The sequence below is a fragment of the Cryptomeria japonica genome, chromosome 10, assembly GCF_030272615.1.
Source record: "Cryptomeria japonica chromosome 10, Sugi_1.0, whole genome shotgun sequence".
NCBI lineage: Eukaryota > Viridiplantae > Streptophyta > Pinopsida > Cupressales > Cupressaceae > Cryptomeria > Cryptomeria japonica.
The window spans coordinates 263,543,146-263,554,242 of record NC_081414.1 but is presented as its reverse complement, the minus strand read 5'-3'; the positions used below and the strand labels follow the sequence as shown (position 1 = coordinate 263,554,242).

The window sequence follows — 11,097 nt, the reverse complement described above, 5'->3', positions numbered from 1 at the left end:
ACAAGTCCTCTCATACATTCAGTATTGTGGGTAAATCTGATTTGTTGTCGCCTACTTAAAGCCTGTCCTAAAATTGCTCAAGTTTTGTGTGAAGAATATTGTACTGGACGGTGTACGTTTACTCCGAGCTCTCTGGATTGAATCTACGCCTTACACGTTTGGAAATGTGAAGAAACTGACTCCGTGTTGCGAATACAGTCGCTTGCACGGAAAACAAGCCAGTATTTGCTTCTTTTGGAAAACAGGTGGTTTAGTCGGTATTGACGGCCTCCGCCTTCCCCCAGGAAAGGTGTATTATATATTCATCCCTGGTTTTGGTGTAGGCATCATATTTACTTTACACTTCCCATTTTAGGATTGGTCGTTGATGAACACTTTGCATGGATTTATGTTTATGATATGACTTCACATTGCTTCCCACTTACCAATAAGGGTTTTCTTTATTGTGGCTTTTAAAAAATGATCTATATTGGGCAGGGCATGTGGAGGCAGAGCATTTTAATTGTCTAAATTTATTGTTGACCAAATTATTCCTTTTTAATATCAGTTTAAAAGGTTAAATTAATGTTTTGACGGATTAATCAGTTTATTTTTTATTGATATGATCATCAACTAATCTGATTTTAATTAGTCAATATTTGGTTAGAAATCTTTTTCTTTCTTCTATTTTTTCTACTTTATTAAGAATTTATTATAATTTTTTTAGTTGCTTGTTCAATTTAATCGATAATTTATATATCACCTAGTACACACTATATCTTATAGAGATTTTTTAACAAAGTGACTAAGTTATTACTTATTATAAAATAATGTTATACATATTCACAAAAAAAAGGGAGGTGAAAAAAGTCACACCTGTAATGTCTAAATGAGGCTTAAGTTTGGAGTGAAATAGCATATAAAACATAAACAAAGTTGCTAGACAACTAGAGGAAGAGTAGGAAGAAGAGAAGAGGGACTTTAGTCATCTGATTGAACTCACACATCAATGGAATTTGGGATAACTATAGGAGGGTCTCATCCATCATTATTATCATTATTTTCTTCTTGTTTTCCTTCATTGATCACCCAAGTAGGAGATATAGCAAGAGCTAGTTGAGAAATTTTATTAGAGTCTAGCCAACCCGAAGAAACTCCACCAATAAGTGATGACTAGGTAGAGCACATGTTTCCAAGTTTTGACCAACCCAATTGAGCATGCTCCCTTCTCATAAGAGGAGGAGAGATTAGTGAATGAGTCTCTTGGTGGCCATGAATAGATTAACTACGACCATGCTAACACCCACAAGGAGGTGTTGGGTGAGCTATTCCTCTCAGTGGAACACGAGTATAGAGTTAAACTACAAACATTTCTTTGATGATTGTAGCTGCCTTCCTAGTCGAAGTAGATGAATTGAAGAATGCAATTAGAATGGTTTTAGAGTCCTTGATTAAACCTCGATGGCATCAAGAGATTGGAACCATTTTAAATGCGATTATAAGACTTGATTTTCATCTTGAAACGAGATATTTATCAATATTTAATACAATCCCACATATTCAATAGATCCCATTTGTCACAATTTGTGTTATTGCATTCAATAATGCTCAATGCATATTTCAATACAAGTCGGAGATAAAACCCTTCAAATTTTCCGTATCAGTTGCACCATTGCTAAGAAGAGATAGACCTTCACCATGGAGGACATAATTGAAAGTTAGGAAGAAGAGAACTATAAATTTGTTGGTTCAATATATGGGTATCATCTCTAAGATCACTTTCATCGAACAAAACTATTTCCCTCGAGGTAGGTATTGACGACCGCCGCCTTCACCCACCTGAGTTGTATTGCATTGTATTCATCCATGGTTTTTGTGCAAGCATAATATTTACTGTCGAACGCTTTACACTGCCTTCTCACGGTTGGTTGTTGGAGAACACTTTGCAGGAATTCTATTTATTATTGAATACATCAAAGTCGGGGAGGGCAAGTGAAAGCAATTGAAACGAAAATGTTAATTCTCATGTGCTGTCGAATTTTTTCTTTAAAATATCTGTTTAAACATTATGGGAACGTTCCAACAGTTGGGGACAATTTTGAAAAAAACAAAAAAAACTGTTGTATTGATCAATGCAAATATACAAAATGGCTTTCAGATATCTACTTTGACAAATTGACAACTTCGATAAGCAACAAGTGTCAAATTGTCATAGTGATTGGAAGGACACGTGCCAATTGCTCATTCTCTCAGATCCAAAGGCAAACTGCACCCAGCATGGATTTAAATTAAATATTGTTTACAGTTTCAACACCAAGAAGAAGTCATCCTTTTTTAAGAGATAAATGCTCTACGCAAATTCTAGATGTGAAATCCATTTTCAATCCACACAATTAGGATGTTTGATTTTGAGTTAATGGTTCATGTTGTGGATAGTTTTGATTTCTCCAGTTTAAAACAGTATAACTATTAGTTTTCATGGAGAGCAATGTTATTAAGTTTATGTAGCAATTTATAAAATTAATGTATAGATCTTACAATCTATGGCTTAAATACGAATATAATATATCTCTGATTAATTTATAGAAGGTCTTATTGAAACGAGTAAAATGGGTATTAATCATTTATGTCCCATATTTTAATAAATTAAAAGATGTTTGGTTTTAGATTTAATAGGTCATGTTATGGATAGTTTTGATCCACTCTATTTCAGAAGAAGTTCAATTTTAAAATTTTCATAGGAAAATAATACCATTCAGTTTATATAATGACCTACAAAGTTTATGTATAGCATCCTACAACTCATGACTTAAATATGAATACAATGCATCATTGACTAGTTCATAGAGGATCTCATCCAAACAAGCAATATGGACATTAATCATTTATGCGTCACATTTAAATATTTATTTAATTTATTATTAATGTTTTATTTTTTTATTGCTCATAATTAGATTAATAGATTAGATTCAAATTCTTGTGTTTTTTAAAGAGTAAACTACCATCCATTATAAATAATTTTATATTTACATATATAAAATTATGTTTTGAGTTCACCTAGCAAAACAATTATGCTTTATACATATAATTATTACATTGAGGAGTCTTATTCCCTAACCTTGAACTATTAGATGGGGGATGGGGCCTCACTAGATTGATCTATCTTCAACCATTGGATCTTAACTGAATAATAACTATTCCCTTTCTAGATTAATTAACTTGTTAGAATAAACCATTAATCAATAAATTAATTCATCAAATTAATTAATTCATTAATAAACCTACTAAAATAAACTAAAATAAAATAAACTAGAATAAGCAATATAACCCCACTCATCCCCACACATGTCTAGACTATCAAATTTAAGTAGACACCACAGTTTTTTGATAAGATACCATAAACAAAGAGGGCAGGGATCCACCACATCCCTAGCCTACTCTTGAACATTCGGATATGGTGCAGAAATAAGGACATGTCTATTCTGGCTCGAAAACGACAGTACAGATATTTTGCAATTAACAACTACAATTGACTACCTATCGCTAACATGTTGTACGAAAGGTCCGTTTTGAAGCTAGAATAGATGCAACCCTGGTACCTCTCAACTTGAAAAATAAAATAAAACGTAAACAACAAATTCTAAATCAAAACTAAGAAAATAAAATGATTCCAGATTTCACCACTGCATTTTTTTTCGACTTTGTTTGAGCAGTGCTTATATATACGGTTGTCTACATTAGTTGATCTAACTTTGTTTTAACATTGAATATGGCTCCTTGTAATAAATACACAAAAACGACATCTACACGCGTACTCTATTATATCATTTATTGTGGATTTCGTCTATATTTTTACATCTTGTCAACAACATTTTCAATGGCTTATTTCCTAACGATTGTTCGTTTGGTCAATTTTGTTTTTTTGTTTTTGGGTCAATTGATCGTCACATCATGGAAACTCGCAAGTCTAGACAATAATAATTTGCCTATTGTCACGAACCTTCAGAGTTGAGATCCGCGCGACACTGGATTTGGACCTCGCATGTGCGCAAAGGCCTGTAGAAACCCAAACCAGACTACACCTTCTTGTACCCCCGAAATTCTAATGTCGCCTAACAATGCAATGTTGCGAAGTTGCCTAATGCGGAATGCAAGTCAATGCAAATTAAACAATTCAGACAAGTCGGATGCAAACTCAGAAATGCACAAGAACTCAAGAATGGGTTGGCGAACACAGAAAAGCTTTCGATTCATAAAACCAACATTACAAAGCAAAGCCCTGCGTGCTGTGTTGATAAACACGAGTCGCCTTAGGGTCTGAAGCTAACACAACTCTAAGACAGACTAATATTACAATGCAAGATTATAGAGCTCAAAGCTCAGTCCCGAGTCCCACACTTAGACCCAACTCGGCTCGCCAAGAAGCCTTCTGCCTAACTGCACCTCGAACTTTCGCTGCGATCTCCAGATCTCTGCTCCGCTACTCAATCTCGCAAATGATCTTCACTCCACTCTGAATGCCTTATCAAATGACAAAGGCATCCACCTTTAAATAGCCAAGTCGCGTCCGACATTGCATCAGATGGATGAAGATTATCTACACCGTAGATCTTGTAACGCCTCAATCGCACGGCTCACAAAATTCAAGAGATGATCCGCGTGCTTCCAACGGTCTGCTCATCGAGCAATGCAAGTCGGCTCAACATCGGACTCACATAAACCCGCGATCTGCCCCGTGTCGTGCGCTAGGATAGGTCTGCACCAATCCGTGAAACCCCACATCGCTACTCGATCCAAGTTGGCCCCAAATGCTTAACCGCTCTGAGTTTCAAAGCACCTCGGTACTTGTCCACTTTAAGTCGACCCAATGCAAAAGTGATCCCCAGCGGACTCACTTAGACCGAAAAGATAATCATCCAAGCTCGGCTAAATGTTCAGGTCACTGAACACAGAAACTGTCTAAGTCCCAAAAACTATGCGAAGTCTGGGTCCGTTACACCTACCTACAATATTTGGATGCCCTAGGTAGTATTAGCGTTTTGTTCTACACCATCCCACTTTTTCTTTGGTTGATGTAATGACTACTTTAGCATTTAATATCCGATGACAATCGACCATGCAACTTTGGTTATCAATTCTGGTGGGTGGAACGGTTATTTTTAGGGAACACATCCAGTTTTATCAATGAATTTCTTTGACAAGAATGCTTAAAAAACTATATTAATTCCATCTCACAATTCTGAGAAGTTAAAGTGGTAATGTTTCTTTCATTTACATCCAGCCAGGCTCATTTCTCTATTTCAGCATAGATACATCCCCAATTTACCTATCATTTACAGGGGAAATTCAACGTGACTTGCAAGTTTTTCAAAGGAGTTTTTCCGTGCGGACGCCAAAATGGTCTTGTCTGCTACAACGAAATAAGATGCTCCACTTACTGCAATCATATAAACAAGCTTACACATTATTCAGTTGAACTGAAATTCCATGCCCAGTAAGAAAGAAAAGGAAAGAGAGTAATATACCTAAAGAGATGATATGTGCCTGAGCTGCATAGTTGAGATTCACCCTCGCCCAAGGAATGGCCCGTGCTCCCATCAACTGTTTTCATAATAAATTCATATCAATTACATTGTATAGTAATGAGATTCAAGCATGACCACAAATAAGCAATGCTAATGAGATTCAACTGTTTTTTGTAGATTCATATAAATTACATTACATATATTAAGTACGCAACACTAATATTTAGAACAAGGCATGAAAAAGAGTAAAAGTCATTACTGACCACGGGGATTGCAGATGCTATGAATGCAATTGTGGATGCCTTTGCCCCCGCTTTCACCCCATCTGTATTCAAATATATATGCAATTTACTCTATTAGTTAACATCACGCCTCAATCAGTAAATCTTAACTCACGATAGATACAAGAAGTCTATTCCGAGCAGGAAATAAGTGGAATTGGGGAAGATAAAAATGAGCGGTGTGATTACCGTACGAGTATTGCTCTGCTCTGTGTTGATTACTGCTGAGAGGAGAAGGCATGGAAGCCATGCTCATGTCCTGCCTCCTAACCGTCCACCACTCCCGTGCATCCATTGCAATACCCATGATTCAAAATGAGGAAGATATTATGCTTGATATTCTCTTCTCTTGTACTGAATTTACGCACACAGCTTAAACGCGCTCAGGTGCAGAGATGATGAAGCAATGAGGTATAAATAGAAGCAGGTTGCAGAAGTAGGTAAGTGGAAGAGGAGGTTTTTGGATAAAGCGGGGTGCGCCGTGTGAAAAATCTATTACAATTACTGATTATTATCCTCCTATCTTTGATAGATTATTTCAGCAACAAATATTGGAAAATAACATAACTGTAATTTCACAAACTCGTATAAATGCGCGACACAATGAACACAATGTTTTCGGACAATTGTCCCTGGAAAAATCCCGAAGGGAAAACCAGTACTGCAGATGAGGAATATATATTAACTACAACAAATCAAGAGATACAAATATTGCTTGCCTGTTACTGTCAGAGTTTCGACGACCTCCCAATTTCTCCTACTGAAATTCCACTCCGCTACTATCCCAACGCTATCATTGCGCCCTTGCTAACACTGCAAGACTACTTGCTAACACTGCAAGTTCTTCACACAATTCATTCATTGTTTTCCAAATGCCCCCTGACCCCCTTATATACTACTCTTGTTGGAAAACCAACGACTGAGATTAATTCTCAATCAATGGCTGAGATTTAAAACAACTGAACAACCCTAACCAAATTGGTTGCTAGAAGTTTCTAAAAAGAGTCAAATAATTAATAAGAATGCAGATGTCTAAAAATGGTCAACGCTTGCACAGTCGTACTTTAACATTTGCGCATTGCCTTATTTTAGGGTTTTTGCGTCGCATTAACATTTCTTCCATGTTGCGCACTTGGTCTTTGTCATTTGCGAGCATCGAGTCCTTCTTCTGCATTCCTCATTTTTTTTCGCTTTTGAATTAGGTCTTGTCGATAACAATCTTCAGTCATGATTTTGATCGATCTTATTCTATCGCATCAATGTGCGTGCTCATTTGTCATCATTTTAGACATCGTCAATCCTAATTAGGGTTTTGTCCTCTTATCAATCTTGTCATCATGCGATCGATTTGTCATCGATCATTGTCGTTTTCAATCTTATCATCTTGCGATCGATTTATCATCAATCGTTGTCATTTTCAATCTTGTCATCTTGCGATCGATTTGTCATCGATCATGGTCATTTTCAATCTTGTTGTTTTGCAATCTATTTTGTCATCAATCCTATCCTCTTGTCAATTTTGTCATTTTGCGATCAATTTGTCATCGATCGTCGTCTTTCTCAATTATGTCAATTTGGATCAATTAGTCATTGTTCCTCGTCAATTGGCGCATTTATCAATCAAATCATTTGTCAGCATTGGTCCTTTGTCAGTCAAAATCATGATCAAATTGAATCGACATTAATTATCCTTTGTCAAGACCTAATTGTCATCCTTGCATTTCTAATTCATCTTCTAGGGTTTCATGATTTATTCATTTAACCTTGTTTGTCCTTTCTCCCTCTAGGTTAAATAATTTATTTATTTATCCTAAGTCTTCTTGTCACAATTAAATGTTTATTTAATTGGCTAACTAATTCTTCCCTCTTTGTGAATTAATTAATAAATAAATAATTGTTAATTAATTCACTTAATTCTTAAATTCCTCTTTTTGTGAATTAATTAATAAATGACAAATTATTAATTAATTTACCTAATTTTCTAATTTTCCTAATCTCTAATTTCCTAATTTTCATCAATTTCTAATTCCCAATTTCTAATTCCTAATTTCCTAATTTCTATTTCATCTAATTTCAATTCTCTCCTATTTTTCTCCTAATTTCATGGGAATGACATTTCAAGTTGTCATAATTTGTCATAATTGACAATCAATCAATTTTGACATAGAAAGTTGTCATAATTTTGTCATGAATTATCAATCAATCAATCTTGCATAGAAAATGCAAATTTTTTCATAATTTGTCATATTTGTCATTTTTGATTTGCAATTTCCATTCGAATATCTTCATGCTAATTTGATCTTTTCTCCAACTTGTATATAAATTGGATGAATTTCTTCAATCAAGACTACTAGCTGGTCGAATCAATCACGCTTCGAGTATTCTTGCGCTACTATCTTGTCTACTTGCTTTCATCTCATGTGTATGCACTTGTAGGTGAGATCCACAAACAAAGCTATTTGAAAGAGAAAGAAGGACAATGGAGCCACATAAGGAGACATTCACATCTGCATTTGGTTTGCTTAGTTTTCAATCTTGAATGTCTTGTTTTCATGTTTTCATTGAGTGTTTTTAGGATTGTTATCACTGCATTTTAGCTTTTGTGATTGAGCTAGACTAATGTTTATATTTGCTTTGATGATTTCCACATTTCCTATCTACAAAGAATTGTTTGAAATCTAACTACATTTGTTAGCAAACAATTATTTACTAATTATTTAGCAAATGGACAAACAGCTGTCCAAGCTAACAAACTAATAAACTAACACTCCCTCTTAGCGAGGAAGCTATTCTGTATGATACCCAACTTCTCTCTGAAGAAGATGAATTTCGCCTTCCCCAATGCCTTTGTCAGAATGTCTACTACCTGCTGATCTGTAAGTATAAACTATAGTTGAACAACTCCACGCTGTACACAATCTCTGATGAAGTGATACCTGATGTCTATATGTTTCGACCTATCATGAAACACCAGATTCTCAGTCAACTTAATGCAACTCTGATTGTCGCAGTCTATCATTGTAGTCTTCACCTTCTGACCAAATAAGGCTACTAGCAACTTCCGAAGCCATATAGCTTCACATGTCGCCATGCTAGCTGCTATGTATTCCGATTCTGCAGAACTCAGAGCCACAGACTTCTACTTCCTACTGAACCAAGAGACAACTCCTGATCCCAGACTTAAACAACACCCTAAAGTGCTCCTCTTGTCTGTTGTATTGCCTGCCCAATCTGTGTCAGTATAGCCCATCAATCTGATCCCTTCACCTCGAGCATATCTAATCCCATACTCGATTGTACCTTGCGAATAACGCAACACATGCTTTGCCGCTGTCCAATGCACTCCCTTTGGTTCAACCATGAATTGACTAAGAGAGTTAACTGCAAAAGCTATATTTGGCCTGGTGTTGACCAAATACATGAGAGAACCAATCAACTGCCTGAATAATGTGGGATCTACATCCTTCTCCCTAGATGTGTCTACCTTCCTCCAATTCATGATCATAGGTGTAGACATGGCTTTGCAATCTTCCATCTTGAACCTTTTCAATATTTCACTGCAATATTTCCCTTGTCCAAGGAAAATCTCTCCATCTGTCTGCCATACCTCCATGCCTAGAAAGTAGTGCATAAGTCCCAAATCCTTCATCTCAAACTCTGCTGCAAGGTCCCTCTTACACTCTTCTATGAGCCCTAGTGAACTTGTTAGAAACAAGTCATCCACATATAGAACAAGAATGAGAATCTCACCCCCAATCACCAAGTAGGAGAGATTAGCATCCTCCTCACTCTTCACAAAACCCATTTTCTGCAAGTAACTATCAATGCATTCATACCACGCTCTGAGAGCCTGCTTGAGTCCGTACAAAACTCTCTTTAATCTACACACATGGGTCTCTTTGCTGTGTGCTACAAAGCCTTCTGGTTGTTCTATGCATACCTCCTCTTTCAACTCACCATTGAAGAACGTTGTCTTGACATCCATTTGATGGATCTGCCATCCCATTTGTGCAGAAATTGAGATTAGAGCTTGTATAGAAGTATACCTGGCAACTGGAGCAAATGTCTCCTCATAGTCTATTCCCTCCTTCTAAGAGAACCCTTTTGCCACAAACCTTGCCTTGTATTTCTCGATGCTAGCATTTGCACCATGCTTGATCTTATAAATCCAACGTGATCCAACCACAACTCTATCCGTTGGTCTAGGCACTACCTCCCAAACATCATTCTGCATAATTGAAGTATACTCATCAACCATAGCATCTTGCCACACTTGATGTTGTGCAGCCTCCTGATAGCTAGAAGGTTCACTATCTACCAACTGACTAACTAATGCAACATAGTCGTCAAACTTGGCTGGTTGTTTCTATTGTCTACTACTCCTCCTAGGAGTACCCACTAACTCCTGAGTATTTCTTTGTGTTTGTTGAACCTTATGGTTGTTGTTTCCAACTATAGAAGATGAAATATCAACCTCCATGTCTTCTTGATGCATCTCTTCTTGCACCTGTTGCTCCATACTCTGAGAACTCTCACCTCTTGAGCCTATGCTTGTACTAGTAACTATACTAGAGCTTTGCTGACCTTGATTTGGTTGAGTGATCCTTGGAGCTTGTGTTGGCTACTCACTCTGATCATCTGCTGGCAAATCTCTAGACCTTCTAAAATGCCTTGTCCTCCATGAGCTTGACATCACGTCGAACAATAATCCGTCTGGTCCCTAGAATGAATATCTGATATGCCTTTGAGGTTTCATTGTAGCCTACAAAGTACCCTATTTCTGCAGTCTGATCTAACTTGGTACGTGTATCCTTTGGAATGTGACAATATGCCAAACTCCCAAAGATCCTGAAGTGACTAACATCTAGCTTCTTCCCAGTGAATGCTTCCTCTGGTGTCATCTTCCCTAGCACCTTATGTGGAACCCTATTCTGTATGTATACTGTCGTACTACATGCTTCTGCCCATATGTAACGGGGTAGGTCCTGATCATGTAGCATAGCCCTTGCTGCCTCTGATATGGACCGATTCTTCCTCTCAACAACCCCATTCTGTTGCGGGTTGTAAGGAACAGTCCACTCTGTCTTGATTCCTTCCCTAGTACAAAACTCTTAGAATTCATTCCGTTTGTACTCGCCTCCATTGTCTAACCGAAGAACCTTTATCTTCCTTCCTGTCGAGTTCTCCACAAGAACCTTGAACTCTTGGAAGCGACTGAAAACCTCATCCTTGGTCTTCAAGAAGTATATCCAGGTCTTCCTAGAGAAATCGTCAATAACAGTAACAAAGTACTCATATCCTCTGAGAGATTT

At 36.9% G+C, this 11,097-nt stretch overlaps 1 protein-coding gene across 1 annotated transcript; it reads right to left on the bottom strand.

The window, feature by feature from the left end:
- Positions 1–5,266: 5,266 nt before the first annotated feature.
- Positions 5,267–6,260, bottom strand: LOC131855807 (early nodulin-93-like). Its single transcript, XM_059213305.1, has 4 exons — positions 5,975–6,260; positions 5,768–5,829; positions 5,505–5,580; positions 5,267–5,416 (listed from the first exon to the last, which is right to left on the bottom strand). Exons 1-4 carry the CDS (start codon positions 6,090–6,092, stop codon positions 5,313–5,315), a joined length of 360 nt encoding a protein of 119 aa, XP_059069288.1. The 5' UTR covers positions 6,093–6,260; the 3' UTR covers positions 5,267–5,312.
- Positions 6,261–11,097: the final 4,837 nt, after the last annotated feature.

Coding starts and splice junctions, on each gene's coding strand:
- LOC131855807 (XM_059213305.1), bottom strand. CDS start 6,092: ATGGGTATTGCAATGGATGCACGGGAGTGGTGGACGGTTAGGAGGCAG. Junction 5,581..5,767: donor TAGCATCTGCAATCCCCGTG/GTCAGTAATGAC, acceptor TTATGAAAACAG/TTGATGGGAGCACGGGCCAT. Junction 5,417..5,504: donor GGCACATATCATCTCTTTAG/GTATATTACTCT, acceptor ATATGATTGCAG/TAAGTGGAGCATCTTATTTC.